This window comes from Acipenser ruthenus, chromosome 32 (assembly GCF_902713425.1).
Source record: "Acipenser ruthenus chromosome 32, fAciRut3.2 maternal haplotype, whole genome shotgun sequence".
NCBI lineage: Eukaryota > Metazoa > Chordata > Actinopteri > Acipenseriformes > Acipenseridae > Acipenser > Acipenser ruthenus.
The window spans coordinates 12673988-12699022 of record NC_081220.1 but is presented as its reverse complement, the minus strand read 5'-3'; the positions used below and the strand labels follow the sequence as shown (position 1 = coordinate 12699022).

Below are 25035 nucleotides of genomic sequence, written 5' to 3'. Positions count from 1 at the left end.
AACTTTGTTTAACCTAGTGTAGTACCAGATGTCGGTTTTAAAATGAAAATCTGTGTTTGCTATAACATGTGCTTCTTTCGAAAATGCATGTTTGAGACCTATGTAGTGAATGGAATTGCAAAACAGATCTATGGAATGATTTTGTAGCTCCAAGGTTTTAATGAAGACACTGAGATAGACTTCTAGTCTGTCTGTCTGCACACTAACATGCTATAATGAATCTGAGTTAATAATACTGACATCAGCATAACACCTGTGCTTGCTTCTCGGCTACAGAGCTTGCTCTTCAGTTGAATGGTAATTAGTTTGTCTGTGAACTGTGTGGTTTGCGGTTTGCATCCAGCCTTTGTTTTCCATTCACTTCAACGAGTTGAGATGCCAACTCATTGCAGTGTTTCCATGTGATATCTCTATGTTAGGAGTCACTCACAAAAATCTGATCCAAAAAATCCTCATTTTTTTCTCCCATAACAGAACCAAAGAAACGGAGGGGGCTACAGCAACAAAGCACTGGACACCAACAACTTGTGAAGAGGGACATCAAAAAAGACCTTCCGACGCATACACACACGCGCACACACACAGAGACACACACACACACACACAGAGACCACACACACACACAGAGACACATACACACACGCACACACACACAGAGACACACACAGAGACACATACACACACGCACACACACACAGAGACACACACACGCACACACACACACAGAGACACATACACACACGCACACACACAGAGACACACACACACACACACACACACACAGACCACACACACACACACAGAGACACACACACACACGCACACATCTGGATAAAATCTCAAGAGACCAGCTATTGGAACATTTCTCCTTCTCCCCTTTAAAAAGTTCTTCTGATGACAGCTCTGGGATGTACAGAGAATACTAGATCCTGGGATTCCTTTGTAAATGTCTTGAGATTTGTGTGTGTGTGTGTGTGTGTGTGTGTGATGTAATGATGTTTAATCCTGATCATGCATATTTCTGTGCATTTACTACATTAACTTTGGCAATAGCGTGACTTGCCATGCCAGTAAAAACCATTTGAATTTGAGAGGGGGACTTTTTTAAAAACTGTATTCTTTTAAAAAACAATATTAATTTAAACCACAAAATGTGCAATATAGCTAATGTAGAATCTTTGACAAAATACTGTATTTTGACTTTTAAAACACTGTGAATGTAGAAGCCGTTAGGCAACTTTCACGCAATTTGATTGGCTCTTGTAATGCTTTATTTGCATATCTCCCTACAACCCATTTGATTTTGAATTTATTACTTTCACTCACCTTAACTCGAAAGCTACTTGTTTTATATATATCTCTATCTCTCATATATATATATATATATATATATGAGAGAGAGAGAGAGAGAGATGCTAATGATTGTGGACCAGCAAGGGTACTAACTATGATACAAGTGGTTAAAATGGTACCAAAGCTAAGGGTAGAAAATGGATAATCAAAATTATATCTAGAGTATTTATTTTAATAACCTCAAAGTCACCCTTAAAGCAAGTGTAGCTAATAAAATAATTCCATAATTATGGCTCTCAAATGTGCAGTGCTGAAAGAAACACATGTTTAGCAGCACAAGTCCCATGCCTTACTGAAGTCATTGACTGGGCGGGACAATTTCCGCCTGCTGGGGCTGGTTTTTCAAAACTTTGAATCTGGATAACAGTGATCCTCATTTCCTATATTTTGTGATCGAAATTACTTCGATCTCGATCCCAAAATACAGGATTACAAAATCCGGATCACTGTTATCCAGATTACCTCTGAAGTGCGCCACTATCTGAAGGCACGGTTTGAACTCAGTACCAGATAACATTATTATTTGTTTATTTAGCAGACGCCTTTATCAAAGGCGACTTGCAGAGACAAGGGTGTGTGAACTATGCATCAGCTGCAGAGTCACTTACAACTACGTCTCACCCGAAAGACGGAGCACAAGGAGGTTAAGTGTAACCTCCTTGTGTTAACATTACTGTACCATTCAAAACTGCACCTTTGCCAACCACAATGAAAGTGTCCCAGATTTATGGCATCATTTTGTTAGCTACACTTTAAAACATAAAAGACAGGGGTAGCGAAATATTAATAATTATAAATGATCTGTAATTAAAAATTTTAAAAAATCGAGACATATATTTTGTTAGCAGTTATTTTCAGTTATTACACTGTAATGCTTTTCTTGTATAAGAGATAATGTTGCCCTTCACTGGAACTACAAAGAGTATGGTTGAGAGGACACTCACTTTATACAATGAGATATTATTAACTTAGGCTTTTAGAGTTCTCAATATGGATGGACAGATGGACTTTATCATGCCTCACTAGACTTTACAATGCTTACCTATGCTTTATCGTGCTTTCACTGTTACCCTTTATTACCCTTGTAAATGTATGTGTTGATACAATTCTGGGTGATTACCCAGTGCTGTACAGTGCTCTAAAAATATGTAGCTTATCAGGTATACGTTGATCAAAAGTCTATGTAAGTTCCATTTTTATGAAAATATTGAACTCTATTTAAAAATTCTAAGTTCTGGAATTTTTAGCTAAAAATGCTGGCCAGCTGTCCGTTAGATGTTGACTTACAGAGAATAGTTTTGCATGGATTGTAACTTGCTGTTTTTTGCTTTGCACTTTTTTTCATGTTCATTCAGCTATGTTCCATGCTGCCTCTGACAGTGCTGAATGCCCAGGCATGCACTTTGATTTCATCATTTCAGAAAGTTGCTTGAAGCTGTTATCTTTCAATGCTCTACCAGCCCTATAATATTCCATAGTATAGTATAGCATTATATAGTATTGTGCACACTGCCCTCCAATAATAAATGCAATATTAATGCAGTATAATGCAGAAACACTGTGGAAGCACTAGAGCCCAAACGCTGGTCTGCTTGACTCAGTTTAGTTTCAGTAACACTGATGAAGGCACTAGAGCCCAAACGCTGGTCTGCTTGACTCAGTTTAGTTTCAGTAACACTGATGAAGGCACTAGAGCCCAAACGCTGGTCTGCTTGACTCAGTTTAGTTTCAATAACACTGATGAAGGCACTAGAGCCCAAACGCTGGTCTGCTTGACTCAGTTTAGTTTCAGTAACACTGATGAAGGCACTAGAGCCCAAACGCTGGTCTGCTTGACTCAGTTTAGTTTCAGTAACACTGATGAAGGCACTAGAGCCCAAACGCTGGTCTGCTTGACTCAGTTTCTTCTAGTTTCAATCACACTATTGAAAGCACAAGCCGAAACGCTTATCACATTTTAACCTTAGAACTCTAAATTAAGATCCCATTCTAAATTATAGTTGCAAAAAGACAATTCTGAAATTAGCTACTTACTGAAAAGGTCACTTACTGGAATGAGGAAATTAAACAGTAATGTTAACTAAATGCAATCTAAAAACAATAACCAATGCTTGTTACAAACTATAAATGTAATTGTTAAATTTGAGACCTTAATGAACCCTAACTCTTTGCATTGTGGGAAAAAAATCTGAAGAATTAATGATTTTTGTGAAAGAAAAAAACAAATCAAATTTTGTAATCTATTTTTTATTTTTATAAAATGTATATATAAACACATGTGTTTGTCTTTATTCTCTTGTTGTTGAGTTAATTAAGAGTGACACAATGGATTTCTAAATGCTGAGAGGACCCAAAACTGAGGCCTACTTCTCAATTTCTGTGTCAGTTCCCCAGCAGGTTGCCATGGAAATGGCCTGACTTGCTTCCAGTCAGACCTGCATGGTTGCTATGAAGACTGAGAACCTTTATTTGGGCCTGCACCCTCTAGATAATCCTTAATAAAAGGTGAAATGACAGAATTCATGGCTATGCTGCCAAGGATACAAAAGCTTTCTCAAAGAGACTACAGTACATTCCAAAAGTAAATGTTCATAGGCTTACCTCCGTTACAGATAAGCCTCAATCTCCTTGATATCTAAACTGCACATCAACTGTACAGTCAAACGCGCCTAATGTCACACTCTGCTTCATCAAATTGAAATGTCCCGACCACAATATAATGGGAGTCGATGGAAAAAAAAGCTCCTGATAACTTTGGTTAATATCACACTTAATATGAAGGATATGTAACAGTCATACAATTGATTTCCACCACACTTAATATCTCTTCAAATTAGCTGCATCAACTGTCGTGTATTTTGACCCATTCTGTATACACTGTACTCAGGGCCATAATCAGGGATGATTCTATCGAGGTCAAACTTATGTTTCAAGCTATAGCTGCCAGTATTTATATACCTATACTAAACCATTTTACATTTCCATACTGCCTGAGTGCTTTACAATGGAACGATAGATATCAAATCTGATAAAAGCTATTGACTAAAAATCAGGTTTAAAAAATAAGCCTAGATTTAAAATGCTATTGTATGTGCTTCCCTAACATTGTGAGAAAAAGAAATCCAGAGACGAGGGGCAAAGTAACCGAAAAGCCCTGGTACCATATAATATAACATCCACTCCTGTATATGTTACTGCCTACTTCTGAGATCTGTTTCAGAATATAGAGCCCAAAACCCCCACTGCATAATGCAAAACACAACCTTCCAGTTATAAAACAGAGATAACTGCAGTGTTTATTATTATTAAGTACCTTTATTTTTTTTACTAACGCTAATAATAATATATTTTATTTATATACCCACTTTAATTTTATGAAGGCACTTTGAGATGCGAGCATATAAAAACCAAGGCTAAATGAAATTCAGAAGAAAACAACAGTTCAAAACTAAACCAAACTAAAATGAAACAGTACGCAGCTCTGGCAGTCTCTTTCTAAAGTATGGTCATGTAATTAAAGCAAAGTGACTCGTCACTGTTTTTTTTTTTTAATTTATGTGAGAAAAGATCTTCTGTTCTGGCTTTCATTTTTCATTCCCTAAATCACACAGCTGCCCCTCAGCCTTATATAAGAAAGCACTCTATAGATAGATGGATGTACATTAAGATATGTACAGAGACCTGCCTAAATCAGCACGTTTCCAAAGTGGCTTTGGCTTTTGGTTTAGCTACACTACCATCCGAAAGACTGCGCACAAGCAGGAAAGCAGGTGTGTGAGTCAGGGTTTGAACAGGGAACCTCCTAGGTACAATTCCTTTGCTTTAATCACTGCACCACACAGCCTAGCATGGCACTGCAACTGGCCTCTTATTTTACAGGAATCAACGTCAATCTCGGCACCCGACGTTGTTGTTGTGTGTTTAAATGAATCATATAATAGCGTAACGAATTCATTAATTTTGGAAATTTTAGTAGCCTTAAACTTCGGGATAGTGTGCACACAAAACGGAAATGTATTGTTTTTGAAACACTGATTCCATACACCCGACTATAAATACTGACAATATTACAAATGATTGGGATATAAGTACGATATTCAGCAACGATATGCGTGCTACTCGTATTACAGGAGTGAACATATACCAACTCTTCTAATTTGATTTTAAAAACACAGCCCCCTCCTCGTAATGTAATAATATCAAAGTAATTATTAATTATTACATAGCCCTTGCTCCTGTCCCGTGGATTAGCTATAAGCACTTTCCAAAAAACTCCAACTTTTCCATCTCAAGCAATGTTTAAAAGCCCTTTTTTGTTTGCGATCAGCTTTTTAGTGTTGAGAAAAGTACAATATATGTATATTGTAAGTGTATGATGTCATAAAACCTTTAAAAAATAAAAGACAAAAACCTCAAGAACACTGCTTTCTTTACTAAATGTATTATTTGTGGACTGATGCTAAAAAAAATATTAAAAGTCCTGCTTTGACTACCACAGCTAAAAGCTAGAAACTACAATACTGAATCCCCAGTGGAGGACACTGCTGCTGTACCCTTGAGCAAGGCACTTTACCTAGATTGCTCCAGTAAAAACCCAACTGTATAAATGGGTAATTGTACGTAAAAATAATGTGATATCTTGTAACAATTGTAAGTCGCCCTGGATAAGAGCGTCTGCTAAGAAATAAATAATAATAATAATAATAACTTAGCAAGACATGCTTCTAAATTTAGTTCCACAATCAGTGAAAATATTTTAATAATGATTCTTTAGCCACACCTTAACGTCTTATCAAGCACACACGTTTCTATTGACTTTTTCAGCTACCTATGAAACTGATAAACAATATTCGTGATGTCACTGTTTATTGGTATAGCTCAGAATAGAATAATTTGAATGGACAGAGTTGCGACACTCCGGGCTACAGTGATTGGAGAGCTGGGCCCTGGACAATGCATTATCTTTAGTTTTGTAGATTCCAAAACACACCCTTGCAATGATGTCATTTATGACCCCTCTTTCCTCTACCTATGTACTCGTGGCAGCTTTCCAAGCCTAACAAACATTCTTTTTGAATCTGTTCTCTGAGATTCACCCCCCCTCCCATGCAAGCAGACAGACATAGGCCCCCTCACTCCTCACATTGCAGAACTCAAAGTACCACACCCAGCTGCTCTGTTCAATTTATTACAGAAAATTACATATTATAAAAGAATAATTAGTTCTAATACAAAAACTATTACAAAATTCCTTACACTGCTTTCGAAAATCAAAAAAGCATTTCTTCACCATTAATCCCCCTTGACGTTATTGATAGACCAACCCCCCCTATCAGAAGGAAGGTAAGTAAATGCCTGAACCTGAGGTCGGAGGAAGTGAGATTCACTTGCCCCCCCAAAGGACGGACCCCCGGCTCTCCGCGAAACACCTGCACCATGAGACAATGACAAAGAACACATGCCGAAGCATAACATATACAAAAGACTAGAAGGACAAACAGAGGTGGTTAGGAATTATTAGTAGGTGTGACTATGTGTATACCTGCCGCTCAGTGGAGAGGAAAAAAACCCTTGAGGCCGATTAGGGGAAAACCTCTGGTGGCCCCGGCGGACAGGAAGCCCCTTCTCCAGGCATACTAGCAATTTTAGAATGGGCTGCAACTATATCAGAAGAGGATGAATGACTGTAAGAATCCACCATAGAAGAAGACCAGCTCCCCATATTCTTGATCAGGCTGTGATTGATTCTGGCCCTCGCAGTGGAGGTGGCTGCACCTATATGGAATGAATGGGGGTGTAGAGCTGAGGGGGGAGGCCTGCTCTGGAGATGAGGGTGGAGGGGTGGGTTGAGAACCAGTGACAAGTGATAATAGAGCAAGAGGAATCAATGAACAGAGTGTCCGAGGGGGGTGGGATGGGTGGGGGTCAGGGTTTCCTTCTGGGGAGAAACCCTGACCCCCGTTGAAAAGAAAGGGAGATAGGGGACTCGATACTTGACGGCTGAATGAACTGACCACGCTGAAATTGATCCGTCTTGGAGGTACGCAACCGAATGATGATGTAGGCGTCTGAAATAGAAGAAAGGTCACAGAAACGAATACCTGCCGCAAGGAAACTAGAAGCAGAAGAAGCAGTGAATTCAGAGCTTCTGAGAAGACCGAAGGCTGAGAGGCTCAGATGGTCTCCATGAGTAGATCCTCGTAGGGGGAGAAGCAGCCTTTCCGAAGAGTAGAGATGAGTGAATGGAGAATGTCCATTGACATAGGCAGCGGGAGGGTGAGGCAGAGGGAAGGCTCTTAAGAATCCCACGGAGGGTCAGATGAACTGCTGGTATGGAGAAAATGGAGGGAGATGGCATAGACATGATACAGAAGTGATACTGGATCCCGGAAATGTAAGATTTAATAGATACTGTGGCGAGATGTAGAGAATCTCTAGAAAGATGACCCCCAAACTCTTAATTTCTAGTTTAAGTTTTGATGAGAGACTGCAAGGGTCGAGCTCATGTCACCTAACGGTAGCATATATAACGAAAACAACAAGGGACCTAGAATGGAGCCCTGTGGAACACCACAGACAACTTCTGATAATGTCGATTTTACCTCCCCAATAGAGACGATCTGAAACCTATCAGAAAGATACGATTTGAACCAGGATAGGACCAGGCCAGACAGTCCCACTTTGATTTCAAGACGATTGAGTAGGATGGAATGGTCTACAGTATCAAAGGCAGCACTTGGATCTAGAAGAATTCAAACTGATGGAAAGCCCGAGTAGGGGAGACACAGTGGCGTGGTGGTTAGCACTGCTGCCTCACAGCTCCAGGGTCCTGGGTTTGATTCTGGCCTGAGGGTTCTGTGTGGAGTTTGCATGTTCTCCCCGTGTTCGTGTAGGCTTCCTCCCACAGTCCAAAGACATGCTGACATGATTGGACTCTCTAAATTGCCTCTTAGTTGCCCTGCGATGGCCTGGCGTACCATCCAGGGTGTAGTCTCGCCTTGCTCCCTGTGTCTGCCGGGTTAGGCTCCAGCTCACCGCAACCCTCTATAGGAAAAGCGGTTACAGATAATGGATCGATCGATGGAAAGCCCGAGTCAGAGCTTATCAGCAGATCATTCACTGTCTCGGTGCTGTGTAGCGCTTTTTATACAAAAGTATCACAAAGCACTGTACAGTACATAGCAGAAAAAAGAACAAACCACAATACATTTATATAGCATGTCACACATACAACTGCCACAATCAGACCGTTTAAATAACAGATTTAAATAACAGTATACACACAATACAAAAGCAGCAATTTTAAAGATAAGCTTTGAACCAGGATAGGACAAGGTGAGACAGTCCTACTGTGCTTTCAATACGATTCAGTAGGATGGAATGGTCTACAGTATTAAAGGCAGCACTTAGATCTAGAAGAATTAAAACTGATGGAAAGCCCGAGTCAGAGCTTATCAGCAGATCATTCACAACTCTGACAAGGGCCGTCTCGGTGCTGTGTGCAACACGAAAACCAGACTGAAACTTCTCGAATATACCATTAAGAAATGTTTGTAATTGAATTGCAACAACTCTCTCTAGAACCTTATCTAAGAATGGCAGGTTGGAGATTGGCCTGTAGTTATTGAGGACTTTAGGGTCCAAATTGTGTTTCTTAAGCATAGGCTTTACCACAGCTACCTTAAGAGCTGAGGGAACTGTACTGGAGGAAAGTGAACCATTTATAATGTTTAAAATGTTGGTATTAATAACACCAAGAACATATTTTAATAGTTTTGTAGGAATAGGATCAAGAGAGCATGTAGCAGCTCTCACATGTTGAACTAGCTCTGTCAGTTATAAAATGGCTTTCTTATCTTAGTGCCTTTGTATTATGTGTATCCTGTTATTTAAAAATGTTATTTAAATGTTCGTACTGTGGCAGCTGTATGTGTGACATGCTACACAAATGTATTGTGGTTTGTTCTTCTTCCTGCTATGTATTGTACAGTACGTTGCAATACTTTTGTATAAAAAGCTCTATAAAAATAAAATAATAAAAAAAGGTACGATTCCATGTTCTTCAAATTGCTCAGAGGAGGAACAACCCAGTATCACTGCCTAAAGAGGTCCTTACTGCTTTACTTAAACAGAACTATATGAATGGAGATTACACACAAGTATGACATAAGGCTAATGCTTACCAGGGTCACCTAAAAGAGAGGAAACCATGATATATATTATTATTTGTTTATTTAACCTTTATCCAAGGCTACTTAGAGAGAGGGTGTGTGAACTATGCATCAGCTGCAGAGTCACTTACAACAATGTCTCAACCAAAAGACAGAGCATAAGGAATGTGCTAGTCATTGTTAAAGTCATTTTCGAGAATGTGTACTTGTGTACATGACTCTATAGAAGTTAATGTGTCACATGCAGTACCAGTGGGGAATATCTTAGATACAGAATCAGATATTTCACGAATGAAGAACTGTAACCCTAATGTTTATTTCTGATTTATTTGTGTTGTTAAGCTATGAAAGAGTTCCCATGGTAACTGCATGCAGCTTACAGTTTCAAGCTAAGCGATTATGAGAGAATCTCTTACAGTGAAGTCTATAGAAGTTGCTTTGACCAATTAGTTGAATGTTATTATTGTTATTTCATTGATGCATTGTTGTCTGGTGTCTTGTTTTATTGTCCCGTTGTTTTAGTGTAATAATGACTGTGCAGTTGTTTATCATTATTATTTATTTCTTAGCAGACACCCTTATCCAGGGTGACTTACAATTGTTACAAGATATCACATTATTTTTACATACAATTACCCATTTATACAGTTGGGTTTTTACTGGAGCAATCTAGGTAAAGTATCTTGCTCAAGGGTACAGCAGCAGTGTCCCCCACCTGGGATTGAACCCACGACCCTCCGGTAAAGAGTCCAGAGCCCTAACCACTACTCCACACTGCTGCCCGGTTTATGTTGACATTCTGCGTTATTACTTGTGTTTGTTGATTTTCTGAATTGATTTAATGCATGTTTAATAAATTTCATAATTAATAGATTCCTAGTAAATCATTTGCCTGTGTAACAACCTTGGTTTATAAACTAAATTAAATAGCATGGTCTATTTCAGTTTGTTGTAATGTGTAAATCTGCTGTCACTTTCAGAGAACGATATTGAGAACAGGTTATGTTACAATAAATTCAGTTATTGTTTTAATAATACTGCCACGATATCACCCACACAACTCAATTTTTCTTGGTGTTACCTCATTACCTGCACTTGTACACTATTTGAAACACACCTTGGAACGTACAGAATCCATGGCAACAAATATTGACCAACTAGGAGTGATTTCTGGAAATATGTGACGGACCAATGGGTTAGGGAGAGGTTAAGAGAGAAACCTGACAAAGAAACCGATTTATTATTAAATGATTTATAGAGTGCTGACAAGAATGAAGGAGGCAATGAAAGAAACTGTGTAACAGCTACTGGGCAAATATTTATATATCATACAGGGAACCGTGCACAAAATACGCCATGTCGCTAATATTAGACCAGAGTGTTTGCCTTTGCATCAACAACAGCTGCTGCAGAGTCACTTACAATTGGACCTTGTTTGTTTTACACCTCATCCGAAGGAGGTTAAGTGACTTGCTCAGGGTCACTCACAGTGAGTTGGGATTAGAACTGGGAACCTCCTGGTATCAAGCTTCCTTTAATGTCCCCATCTGCATGTCCTACATTTCTGCATATACAGCAGTCTCTGGCTAAGAGAACACCCCTCGGGAAGCAAGCAAAGTGTTCTCTTAGCCGAAGTGTTCTCTAAGACCCATGGACACAATATGCTTAGGCCACTCACAATATGAATCAATAAATACAAATGTATTACTTATTTCATGACGCACATGCATCAACATATGAAATTAACAGAAAATCTTTTTGTTAGATATAGATAGATAGATAGTATTTTAACAGTGCCTGGGGGTCCTCAGAAGGGCGTAACATTAAGTGCACAGTACTGAACAGTATTAGGCTGGGAGGTTATCATAGAAGTTTGGTGAAGGAGCACTATCAAGGCGGGTCATGTCTTCGCCATGTAGAGAAAGACAGACGGACACGATCAGCGTGTACAAGTCCACTTTTTATGAAGGAGGAAGACCCTAATGATTAGATAATCTTCATTTTCTTTACCAATGTAAAAAGATACATTTACATTTTACAAGAAAAAAAAGCATTGTGGGTTATTTTATATTGAATATTGCAAGGTTTCGCACTTTATGAAACCGAAGGGCATGACCTTGAACTGCCACACCCCCACCAGTGGAGAAGGCTGTCTTCGACCGGGCCTCCACGGCAAGCTTCAAAAGCTGCTTTGCGGGTCCAGTGAACTGAACCAGGCAGACCCAGCGACCAGGTCCAAAGACTCATCAGGGCAGGAGGTAGGAGTCTCTCCAAGCACCAGCACAAGGGAGTGGTCCACTGGCTGTTGGACTGCGCGATGAGGCCAGCCTTCAGCCTCTCAGCCTGGATCCGCTCCACAGCCTCCTGCCGGGCAAGGGGTAGCCGGCTTGATGGGCTCAATGTTGTACTGCACCAGGTAGGTCCGGCCTGCTTCTTCTGTCTTGGTTGCAAAGAGGTTTTCAAAGCTCGCAGACGGCAGGATCAGCAGCACTAAGGGGGCGTCTCCTCGGAGCGCCGCTGTCAGCTGGCCTGCCCTCTTAGCTGCCCTGGCTGCTCAGCTTCCTTATCGTTTACAGCTGTATTTGAAAGGCTTTCCAGCTGCTTCACCCCCTTCCCCTCTGGTACGGCTTCCCCCTGGAGGCTGGGCTCCTGGATCTCCCCAGCATCCTGCTTCTCCATCGGGGCTGCCTTCGTGCCGCTCTCTCCCTCCGTTGCTCCCGGAGAACGCAGTCATTCACTCAGTGGCAGCGCTGCTCCCACTGGTGTCTCTCCATTCCGATTCCTCGTGCTTGATCTTCCACAGCCCTCGGCTCATCATCCCACTCTGACACCAATGTAGGGGCGGTGGAAGAGGTGTGAGAAAACAGCGTTTAAATGAACCAAAACTCCTTTTATTAAATGAAACATTACAGGACTGGAAGCGACGACAGACTACCCTATTTAAATACAGTCTTAGCGGACCTGGTTGGGGACAGGCAGACATTAAATGAAAAACATAGGAATACATATATGTAAATCAAGCCTAAAACAGACCAATACACACGCACACACACAAAACAACCAATAACAACTATTTACAAGGTCCACAGTCCAGGGGTCACTGGAGGCCAGTTTAAAGGGTTCAGATCGACTCAAGTGTTTCGTAATTCACAGGAAAATGCTAATAATCTGAATCACCTGGATTTGTTTTCAGGTCAATACGGCAGAGTGCATTCCACAGTCCTGAGAACGCCGCTGACTGTAAAGATTGCTCACTAGCACTTCACTATCCTGACACAAAAATCTCTCAAGATCTTTTTTTTGTTTGCCCTACCCCATAATTCAAATCAATGACATCCTCAAAATGTTTCCTCTACAGTACTAGGTGGAATGTTTGTCTACTTGTCTGCTGGTTTGAGGAGGTCCATTTCCAGTGGCTCTCGGGCTGTTGTTCCTGATGAATGGTAGTTTTGTGAGCCAGCCTGAGAGCTGAGCTGAGAGCTCTGATAAGCCGTGTCCCCCATTCTTCACAATGCTGCTATTGTACCTGTGGAAGACCTGGAGCACAGCCAACACTCAATGCATCTTTCTACAGCAGCCCTAGCACTACAGCCTGGCTCAACACATGAATCTTGCTGAGCTCAAACTTAAAAATAAGTACAAAAGTTTACAATTTCTCGAAAACAACATTTTTTAGGAAAAATCTTTTGTAGCATAAGTTTTGCTTTTGTGGATGAGGAAAAAAGTTACAAGAAATAGATTATTTATTTTAGCATTTTTTTTTTTTTTGCAAAACTCCAAAAATGCTAATTCAAGAGTATTTATACCCTTTGATGCTATGATAGTACTGTCTACAAGGTGCTAGAAATTTCAATATGATAATGCAGAACCTAATTCTAGAAAAGTCTAGAAAATGCTGGATTGTAGTTGAACATTCTTAGAGAGTATAAACGGGTTAGGCACAGGATGATTGCTGTCATTACCAATAGGTCAATATGGGAAAAAGTAAAGAGCTATCTAAAGACCTTAGGCAGAAAATTATTTATTGTCATAAAGCTGGAGAAGGATACAAGAAGATTTCCAAGCACCTGAGTATCCCAATTTCAACTATTGTTTCTATTCTCAAGAAGTACAAGTAAAGTTTCATTTTTTTTGTCCAGCTCAAGGAGGATCAGCAGGCAGTGCCCAGGTTTCATGGAAGCCTTGGAAGCTATGATGGAGGTTATGGACTGGGTCTATGAAGAGCTAGAGAGGGAGCCACTGCCATCCGCAGCGCCTGAGAGGGAGGTGAGCAAAAGGGACCGCAGGGAACCCCAGTGGATACAAGCGTAGTACTCCACCACTGAGCTGGATGACAAACACTGGTGCACATATTGTTATCAATATGGGCATGAGGAGGAAAGTTACCCGGAGGCCGACTTGGACACAGACATGGACCTAGAATGGGAGGAGCTGTTTTGCTGCCAGAATTTCTGTTGCCAGAGCCTGAGAAGAGGGAGCCATCGGCTACAAAGAGTGGAGAGGAGGCGAGGAGGCCACCTCCACCACAGTCCAGACCATCACCCCTGTGCCACAGCCTGGCTCCTGGGAGTTTGCTCCCTCGACCTATGGTCGCTGGGCCTGATTCCCAGGTCGCTGCACCACCAGACAGTTGGTCGCCTGGTCTCCTGCTCTTCTCCCCCTGGTGGTACAGGGTTGGATTTGGTATATTCTAGTCTGAGCAAGCCTGGAGTCTTGCTTAGATGTAGATTGCAATCTGTCTGGCCAAATACTACCTTTTGTTTAATTTGCATTTTCTAATTAGCAATCTCTAGCCTCAGCATCTCTGTCCAGCACTTGGCTATTATTTGCAGTAGACCTTTGCCAAATAGGATTTACAGATACAGGCTATTTATTTTACCATTAATTATTATTATTATTATTTTTATTATTTATTTCTTAGCAGACGCCCTTATCCAGGGCGACTTACAATCGTAAGCAAATACATTCAAGTGTTACAATACAAGTAATACAATAAGAGCAAGAAATACAATAATTTGTGTTCAAGTGTGACAAACTACAATTCAATAATACAGCAGATAATAGTGATAGTTACATCAGGATATGATTAAATAGTGATAGTTACATCAGGATATGATTAAGTACAAAATACTACAGGTTAAACACTTGGCAGATTACAATATTCTGAAGTACAGGATTAAATGCAGTAAAATAGGGGGCAGATAAGAGCAAAATAAAGCACATTTAAATGAAGGGTGATAGTGTCCCAGGATACAACAATAACTACTGTTACTAACAATTCAAGTCAAGAAAACACCCCTCTATGTACACAGAACAGTTTACTGATAAATCAAACAATACCAGCACCTTGAGAACGTCAAGACTTCTGTCAGGTACGTTATTTGGCAGTTTCGTTTACGAGAAAACGCCACTGAGGTAGAAACTGTTACAGTAGGTACACTGTGCAAATAATGTAGAGGGGGGTTTCCAACAGCAACAAATATGTGCATGATCTGCAATGGACAGTGTCTTTATATCAGCAAGTGCCAGCCCCACAGAGCCCTGCAGCGTGTCACCAGAAAAACCAAAGCAGAGCGGCAGATCACTGGAGATATGCATGCAGGTAAACACAACTGAAGCTCCTGAGATCAAGTCCAAACACCTTCACTGTTCCAGAAGAGACTGGGTAAAACCTGCAACACCACAACTCAGAATAAAGGTTTGTATTTTCCTACAATAGCAGAATATTCTCTTCATATTGTCTTTTTATATTATGAATTGTTAAAACAATTAACATCCAAACATGCCAGAAAACGATCTAAATTACACAACGTTGGTATATAAGCCAGGTCTATTGCATTAGACCTACAACTGTACTGAGGCTTTTGCCCCCACATATAAAATCAAGTCCCCAAAATAATTGCACCTCATTTTGGTAAGGTTAAGTGTCCCCTATTAAGCTGTAGTAGTTTTGACCTGGGGAATAATTCCTGAAAATGGGAATTGCCCATCAAAGCACCTTACCCTATGTGTGAGAGTGTAGTCCTGTGGGGCACGGGGGGGGGGGGGGGACTACATCTCCTAGAAGGTCACAGGCTGAAAAGCCTTCATTTGTTTAATTGTTCGATTAGTAATTATCCCCTGCACCTTGCTGTCATTGTAAATTAGAGCCAGGTGCCAGTCTGTTTGTGGCTGCTGATGAAGGAAGAGCCTGGTCATGAACCGTAGAGAGATAGGTATTTAAAAGGTAATCACGCTTTGCAAACGTAGTACCGCAAAGTGTTTGTTTGTGCATTTGTGAATTGTTTTTGTCTTTTATTTGTCAGGTAAACGGCTTAGCCTTCCTGCGTGTTAGTCAGGGACCTGTGCAAAGTTTAGTTAGTGCTCATCAGAGCTAAGCTTTGAAAATCCATTTCTGTGTCCTGGGTCTATACTTTTAAAGGGGCAACGAACCAAAAGTAGTAAGGTTGTGTTACAATATATATATAAGGGGCAGGAACCCCCTCACAACCGTGAAAACACGTAAACTATCCTTGCTGTATAGAGAAGTCTCTGGAAGTTCTTGCTGATAACTTGGCGCGAGGAACTACCGTTCCTCTCAATGTGCTGCGCTTACAGTCTGAAGTAGTTACACTGAGCTTTTTGAAGTCAGTTTGTGCAAAAATAATGCAGCATGCATTTATAATTTTTATATCTCAAATGTTTAAAACTTCCCGAAGAAAGTCATTGTAAATTCAAAATCTTTACACCCCCTACACCCCCCCCCCCCCACCCCCAAGGATGACAACTGAAAGTGCAGTCCCAAGATTAAAAAAAAAAAAAAAAAAACTGAGCCAGGGATTTATATAATCTTCCGGCACATTTTGAAGTTAAGAAACAAGTATTTTGTTTAAGAATTCCTAGTGTAAAAGATATTCTGAAGACATGAATTCAGCGTTACAGGCGAATAGAAATGTTTCTCTGTATTCCATTGCTCAGAGTTTTACCCAATCCCGTTCCAGATCCCCTGCAGCGTTGACAAGACACACATTACTTTACCCTTCTGTATCCTGTGCTTTCTGCATAACGAGTCTTTTGAGATTTTTATTTATACGTTAGGAAATTCATCTAGAAAATGGCTTTTTTTCCCAACTTTTACTCAAGAAGGTTCAGCAGAAGAAAGGGGTTGAAAGTAAAGATGTGTCGAATTGATGTATTTTATTTAAAGTAGCCAATTATTTCTAACAGTTTTTCTCCCCAATTTAGTCCAATTACTCTCTCTCGCTGCAGCAGCACCCCAGGGGAAGTGAAGGTCAGCGGCGTCCTCCGATCCTCGATCCAGGGTGACCCTCCGGGACCCAACATGAGTTCTGAGGTGTTAACCTTCTGACAGCATCTTCACTGATCCTCAGATCCTGTGGAAATTAAGAGCTAGGATTCTTTTCAGGAAAGCCATTGAAAACGTTTTCCTGTTTCCCCTCATAAATCAGTCATGCCTGACAGGAGAACATCAGGCATGAGCGGCCTTTTACCTCGGAAGACATGGGTTCAGATCTGTCCAGATTGATTAATTACCCTGTGAGTCTGGAGAGCTACTCCTCAGTGCACAGGAGTGTAATCAGTAGCACAAAACACACACCACACCATTCAGAGAGATCATGAACTGAACTGCTCCCTCACTCACTAAGAGAAAGGGTGCTCCCTCCAGTCCAGGGCAGGCTTGAGGCATGGAGACTGAACTGCTCCCTCCCTCCCTCACCCCCCTAAGAGAAAGGGTGCTTCCTCCAGTCCAGGCAGGCTTGAGTCATGGAGACTGAACTGCTCCCTCCCTCAACCCCTAAGAGAAAGGGTGCTCCCTCCAGAGCAGGGCGGGATGGAGGCATGGAGACTGAACTGAGCCACCTTGAACAATTTAAACAAAGGCTATGCATATATGATTTTCTGAAATTCTTTATATGTCAGTGACTGAGAGGTCATTTGTACATTCTGTCTGAGTCAAACCTCCTATTAAAAAGTTAATGTTTAATTGAGTTTAAAAAAAGAGTTCCCCTCAGTGTCTGTTTATAACTTTCAATTATTTAAAACTGAACACTTTTTATAATGATCTGTAGTCAAGCGAGTCAACTGGCTACCACCCATTTCCTCACATAACAACTAAATGATATAATGTATGTATAGGGCAGCAGTGTGGAGTAGTGGTTAGGGCTCTGATACCCTGGGAGCGTATCAGTGTTTATTTATAACAACTGAAACGGGTGAAATCAATACATTGTCCAGGTAAGTATGTGTGGTAATACTCAGGGTGGGTCGGAGAAGCAGCTACCCTGCTTCTGTGTCAATGCAGAGCGTCTGAAGCTGCTGAATCTGTATCAGAGCTTCAGTGTGTTCAACACACAGACCCATATTACACTCAGACTCATTTATTTACAGAAATGTATCTACTGAATCTGATGGCTTTGATTTTTAATTCTTGTTAACTACAATCCCTTTAAGCTCTGTACCGAGGTGATCTCTCAGTTGTGCAGGCTATTGCTGTGTGCTTGTGCTGTCTGGCCCAGTCTCCATGGCTTTCAGCCACAACTCCAGAGCATATTTGGTCCCAGTGCTGATGCGTTCCACATCGGGGCCTTCGGGGGGCGCTGTATTCAACAGCACAGAGACAGGGAGCTCCGAGGTCAGCAGAGCGCCATCACTACAGACTTCCGTTACCCTGGAAAACAAAAAAAACACTCACTGACAGAGACATTGAGACCGAGTCACCAAGCTTCTTCATCAGTGTGATTGAGTCAAGCAGACAAGCGTTTGGGCTCTAGTGCCTTCATCTGTGTTATTGAAGCTAGAAAAAAAAAATGACTGAAATGAAATGTACCTGACAGTCTGAGGCAGGTTGGCAGGTGCTTTCCCAGAATGCTCTGCTCCGTCGACAGTGGACACAATGGCTCGGACCAGGGAGGGGTCAACCCAAACACAGCCACTGACCTCTCGGGGCTCTGGACACAGTCTGTCCTAAGAGAGACTGACCGGTCAATATACACCCATACTGTAGTGTTCCAACACAGAGAGGTCACTGTGTAGACACCCACCACTGGTTTCTATGCACTGGATCTAGTATAACATTGTTACTGCCCCTTACCTTTTTAAGAGTGGTTCTTATTGCAATAACTTAAATATTATGTTCAAGCTCAAAGCCAGGTAAATATTTAGAGAAACATGACCACTCAACATTGGAGCAACAGAACCCATTATAAAATAGTAAGAGAAATGTAAAAAAAAAAAGCAATTGAACTGTAATTGGAAGCTACTTTAGTCAATACTGACATCTAGTGGCTGAAAGTTGAAATAGCAGCATGTTCTGAAGTGAAGCCCAGTGAGTTAGTTACCTGGAGCTGCAGGTGGGTCTGTGTGCTCTGTAACAGCAGATAGGTGACGATGTGATGTCTCCGTGGCAACCCTCGACTCAACATGGGGGGGAATACTGACTGAGAGAGAGAGGAGAGGGGAGGGGGGCAGGTTATCAAATCGGATCTTCTCACGATACATGTGGTGGTCCTGAAGGGCTACTTGTACAATGCACAGTAAAATCAAAGGATCCTTTAATGAAGGACTATTTTGTTAAAATGAAATGAGTTAGGAAGAGTTCGTATTCCTACCAACTATACAACTTCATTCAAGAACCGTCCATAACTATGAAACACTCCACAGTGCTGGATTTAGAAATACAAAAAAAAACCTAAATGAAGTCATGCCATTGAATTGAAACTTCTTTTAGTATTCCTTTATTCAAACCACTTGGTGAGCTGTGTGGTGGTCTTGTATCACGACACAAACGATACACACCTCTATCGCGATACAAACAATACGTACCTTCCCGATTCATCGACACACAGGGAACCGTTACACCCCCAGCCATTAGCAGCCAGATTCGAACCCCAGCCATCGGAGATGAGCGGCAGGAATGAGAGGCTAGTGAAACAGTCTGTATTGATGGAAACTAACAGATACTCACTTCCCATAGACCAAGCATGTGAGAGGAGAACTCCTCAGGTTTCAAACTGATTCCAGTCTCCTCTCGCAGCTCCCTTAGACCAGCATCCAGCAGCTTGAGAAACAGTCAGAAAAAGAAGAGATATTAAAGTCGATGTAGCTCACAACATAATTCCATAAATCTCACCCATTCTCCACTTCCATTCCAATGTGCAGTCTTACAGAAACACATGTTACAGGAAGTATAGCTGGTACTACACAAAGTTCTCAGTTTGTCTGCCTTGCCTTCCAGGAAGTCTGTTACTGCTTCACTTCCGAGGTCACCCCAGCAGTGTCTTCTGGGTCATGTTACTGGATGAGAGCATGTCAGTCAAAAGGGGAAGCAGCTGATTGGTTATTGACAGAAGGAAGTCAGTGAAGGGGTGGGGATAATTTCACCTTCCAAGTCTAAAGCATGGCTTGCAAACAGAGATCTCTTTAACCTAGTGTAGGGCCAGATTTCACGTTTTAAAATGAAAATCCATGTTTGTTACAACATGTGTTTCTTGCACCTATATAATAAATGGGTGGCACAATTATTAACTCTGGAAGTTGTTTCACCTTTAATACTTTTTTTCCATGTGTATCAAATCCTATCTAGGCTCACTTGTGCAGTTTTGCTCATTTGTGGTTCCTACTTTCCATCCATTTTTTAATTAAACAACCTTTAGACAACTTCAAACATGTCAAAGTCATACCTTTTCATCCAATTCCAAATGACCCCCTGTAACACAGGAAAGAACGCTTAGTGTTGCTTCATTTTACCCTTCATATATTCTGACTGGTGAATTAATGCAGAACCACTTGGGTTGGGGCAATTGTTGCCCATTTTACCCCTATCACAGCCCTTGCTCACTGCAGCTCCCTGTTACTTACAGCGATGCTTTTAAACTAACCTCTGTTGATGTATCACTTCTACCTGAAACAAACTATCAACAAATTACATTTCACAATTCTGTTTAAATCCTCTGTATCTTAACTGTAATACAGCTTTAAATCCCGCTAACAAGCCTCCATCCTGATTGTAATCTTGTTTTAAGCGGAGTCTCCAATAGAAATGTAGGAATGTGCTGTCACTCAGTAGTTGGGGCGGGTTTAAAGTATTCAGAACGAATCAATGACAGATACAAGGCAGGAAGGCGGGATATTGCCCAGCAGCGCTGAGAAATGTATTTATTATTATTTTTGTAGTAAGTTTTATTTTTTAATGGGAAAAGGGTAAAGTCAACGTGAATTGATTAACCATTTCCACAGTTTTTCCGGTTATCCACCAATTTCATTTTTTTTTTATCAGGGGTGTTTTTTCAGGTAAAACTGAAAATCAGAAGCCCTAGCTATATATTATAAATACATTTCAGAGGGTTGGATCGCATCAATATCAGGGTCTGCTATATATTATAAAGACATTTCAGAGGGCTGGATCACATCAATATCAGGGTCTAGTGCTATATATTATAAAGACATTTCAGAGGGTTGGATCGCATCAATATCAGGGTCTAGTGCTATATATTATAAAGACATTTCAGAGGGTTGGATCGCATCAATATCAGGGTCTAGTGCTATATATTATAAAGACATTTCAGAGGGTTGGATCGCATCAATATCAGGGTCTAGTGCTATATATTATAAAGACATTTCAGAGGGCTGTATCTCATCAATATCAGGGTCTAGTGCTATATATTATAAAGACATTTCAGAGGGCTGGATCGCATCAACATCAGGGTCTAGTGCTATATATTATAAAGACATTTCAGAGGGTTGGATCACATCAATATCAGGGTCTGCTATACATTATAAAGGCATTTCAGGTGGCTGTATCGCATCGATAGTATTGTAAGTCCCAGCTGTGGTGGTTGAACACTTTACCTGGCGGGACCCAGACATTTGGGAAGATGGCTAGACTAGAGGCCCTTCTGGTCAGTAAGACCTTTTGATTGGCTGACTGCAGCAAGACAGCCACACCCACATCCACGCCCCTGTCCAAGATGTCCAATGGGAGCATGGAGGCTTCGCTGACTGACAGGTGTTTGAATGGACAGAACGAGGGCCTCTAAAAAAGAAAGAGAGAGAAAACGTGAAAATGTAGCTTTATAGTTTACAACCAATGAGAATATAGTCCAGCACACCGAAGAAGCACGAGCCTAAAGCTGGGGTACTTGGCTTTCACAGAGTTCAGGAGCTGCTCTTCAGTTCTAGTTACCTGCCATAGATACAAGTAGGCTAGATCAGCCAAAGTGTCTTTAGAAAAGAAAGCGTCATCTAGTGATCTGCCACTGCGGATCAGTTGTGCTAGCAATACTCTAGCTGTGCACTAGAGGGTGCTGCTGCTCACTAATATAAAGAGACTGGAGCTAGCCTACCTACGTTACCTGATTAAGTATTATGTTTGGTTGCGTAAAATAGAAGTGTAAAATATAAAGGTCTTGTTTATAACCATAACTGCAATTAGTGTGCACCTTCATGATTTCTGTATTTACTATTGCAATTTTATTAATTATGGTGCAAAATAGTGGGCATATTATGGCGCATGCTGATTTTATTGTGCCACAGTAATCAGAATGAATATGTGATTTGTATGGTAATGCAGGATGATGTGTTTAAAAGAGGCACTCTGAATAATGAGATGAGCTTCATTCACACCGTATTTACTAAAGAGCGATAATCACAGTGTGCACCTTGAAGTGAGCGATAATTAGAGTGTTTGGAAACAAGCGATCAACAGACGCAGCCCTCTGCAGGGGACGGGCAGAGGCAACACAAACTAAAACTGCACGCAGAGGAGTTCAGAAATCAGTGGTTAAACCAGGCTTTAACCACTGATAGTTGCACTATATAAACCTGTTTTTGTGGGCTGAAATCTATCTGGCATTGTGGAGGCATTATTTGCATTATAGTTTAACCATGCAGAGCAGTGACGATTACCCATAAATAACAGGTTATATTATGCATGAATAAACATGAATGGATGTTTTTATGTTATATACTGGACCAAACAAGGTATCATAATTAAAAACAACCTCCTCCACTAGAATTTCTAACTCCTCTGCGTGCAGTTTTAGTTTGTGTTGCCTCTGCCTGTCCCCTGCGGAGGGCTGCGTCTGTTGATCGCTCATTTTCGGTCAATGTAAGCCACCTCCACCTTCACAATAAGCCACTGACCAAAAGATACGCCTGGACTGCTGGGGATTTGATATCACGGTGGTCACGGGTAAGTCTGACTTTATCGTGCACATTAAATTAGCGCTCACAATACTGGTGCACGCTATGGTATGTAAATTAGCCAAATAGTGCAAATGAAAGCGTTCTCTGTTAGTTAACGGGACAGTAGATTTAGCTTTCTAGTGCATGTTAGGCTCATTGCTTAATGTGCACGTCGCAGCCCTTTTGTAAATGAGGCCCAATGTATAAAATATAGTGTAAACTCACCCTCAGCAGTACCGGCGTTTTGCGAATGTCCTCAGCCTCCCGGTCAGACACAATAAACTTATTGTCCTCCAGGACACAGTTGACCATGACCCTGTCGTCATGACAACCAGCAAAGTGACCTGTGATACTCTAAAGAGGAGAGTGAGTTTGGGGGAAAGCAGTCAACACTTTTTAAAATCAATTTAAAGTGATTGTAGCTGATAAAACTATTTCATAAATGTTACAAGCCACGCATCTATTTACTGCACAGGTTTCAAATGGGTAGTTTTGAAAACAACCTGTTTATCTGCAATCTGGATAAATGCAATCCAGCAGTGACATGTTCTGAAAAACCGGATCGAACCAGATAAAAGTAATCTCGATCACAAAATATAGGATTACAAAATCCGGATCACTTTGAAAAACCGACCCCCTATAGTACCAGAAAATGAAATCTTCTATCAGTAATCACCAGAACCATCTGGTGATCTTCCCCTTTAAATAACGTTTCCTTTGCTTTTGTTGGTAAGGTGCTATCGGGCACTAGCTGGTGCTTTGACACATTAGCTGAACTGAAGAGCAGCTCCTGAACTCACAGTCAAAGCACTTTAGCCCACACTTATCAAATTAAAAACTATTCTGCAGTAAGAGCCTCTCTCATTCAGATCTCTTACCTGCACAAATTCCACACACCGTGGCAGCGAGTTCTCTTTGGAAAGATAAACTAAAACTCTTCTTACTTTTGCCATCATTTCAGGAATCTAAACGTGCACGAATAAACACAAAAACAAGCCCTGTATGTCAGTAACATCCATCTCCCGCCGTGACGGTACATTTTTTAGAGCATTTTGAACTGTTGACATTTTTTTTTGTTCTTTTGGGGTGAGAGCAGAATTGAAACGAGCTGCGTCACGAAGACGACGTCACAGATCAATTCATTCATTGTCAGATCTCACGGAGTAACCGGGCGTTACTGCGAGTGTCCAGCCTCTTTAGTGACAGCTACTGTATGAATCTGGAATATTACAATTACGAAACGTACTGTGCATTCACTTACCAGCGGTTTGAATTCGTAAATATATTCAGGACGGCTGTCAACCAAAGTTATCCGCTGCTTAACAAACAAACAAGCTTAAAAAAATACTGTTTATTTGTTATATACAGTACTAATGTAATACAAGCTGTTTGACGTGCAATGCTCTGGGGCAATATCACAACTCGGGAGTGCTTCTAAGTGGGCAGTTTATGGAATTCAAATAATAATTAATAATTAAAACAAGTTAGAGCTTACATGTAGCAGTGTGACGCCAGCAACACTAAGCACATTATGACTACTTCCGGTGTTCAAAACAGCACAGACTTCGGCAAAGTATCAAATAAAAGCCCCATATTCTTCACAACAACCAAAAAACGTTTACGGTTTCATTATTTTTCGCTCACCCTGCTTTCTGAACTCTGTAGATACAGGGAGTACATGACTCGCTTCCTTTGAACTGTAATAACCGGGGAAAGACGACCTCTGCCGTTAGAATTGAGAAGTGGCCACATAGGAGTTGACGTGAAATAAAACTGCAGGTTAATTGTTAGGGTTAATTTTAATCTAATATATCACTGGCGTCCCCCTCAGTGCAGAGTGACAGCTTTGTTGACAGTCCAGTTTGTTTACACTGCCCAGGTGCTGGCTTTTGGGACCCTTTTTCTCAATTTAATATGACGATGTGTGAGACCTATCCACAACAGGCAATATCTATATTTTATTATATAAATTGTTTATTGTAAAATCCAGGTTCGATTAAGGAAGATATTACTACCTGTACAGGTTTTACTGGTACTAAGGCAGTTGATTTCGCTGCTGCACCAAACTGGGCATGTTCACCTAGCTGTTTAATGCCTCCCTCAATGTCAAATATACTGTACACTGGGCAGCAAAGGGTTCATATCGCTACCCATTTACCTTCAAATGCAATATAAACCGTTCTCTTTCTTCAGGTGTGATGTTAACTGCCCTGTTTGGGGGGTTGTTGCTGACAGAATAATTCGTACGGTAACAAGGAAACCCAAAACGCTGCTTCCAATATTTCATTTGTTATTATTATTATTATTATTTTAGGAAATTAATACCAAA

The 25035-nt window shown here is 40.9% G+C and overlaps 2 protein-coding genes across 9 annotated transcripts in view; one reads left to right on the top strand and one right to left on the bottom strand.

Moving 5' to 3' along the window:
* Nucleotides 1-3620, top strand: part of LOC117395488 (uncharacterized) — a 30519-nt gene extending 26899 nt beyond the window's left edge. For both annotated transcript variants that reach the window (XM_059006341.1, XM_059006342.1), the window contains one exon: nt 475-3620. In XM_059006341.1, coding sequence (XP_058862324.1) covers nt 475-531 — 57 coding nt within the window. In that variant the 3' untranslated portion in view covers nt 532-3620. The remainder of the gene's footprint in view (nt 1-474) is intronic.
* Nucleotides 3621-17693: 14073 nt separating this feature from the next.
* LOC117395322 (nucleoside diphosphate-linked moiety X motif 17) lies at nt 17694-24364 on the bottom strand. Of its 7 annotated transcripts, none has more exons than XM_059006071.1 (10): nt 24202-24364; nt 23968-24041; nt 23585-23671; nt 22932-23060; nt 21372-21555; nt 20204-20229; nt 19489-19581; nt 18863-18961; nt 18352-18488; nt 17694-18192 (listed from the first exon to the last, which is right to left on the bottom strand). In XM_059006071.1, the coding sequence occupies exons 3-10, from the start codon at nt 23660-23662 to the stop codon at nt 18009-18011; spliced, it is 930 nt and encodes a 309-aa protein (XP_058862054.1). In that variant the 5' UTR covers nt 23663-23671; nt 23968-24041; nt 24202-24364; the 3' UTR covers nt 17694-18008. The 7 variants fall into 7 exon arrangements, with proteins under 7 accessions (XP_058862054.1, XP_058862056.1, XP_058862053.1 ...); XM_059006073.1 differs by having other exon boundaries at nt 23968-24021; XM_059006070.1 differs by lacking the exon at nt 23968-24041.
* Nucleotides 24365-25035: the final 671 nt, after the last annotated feature.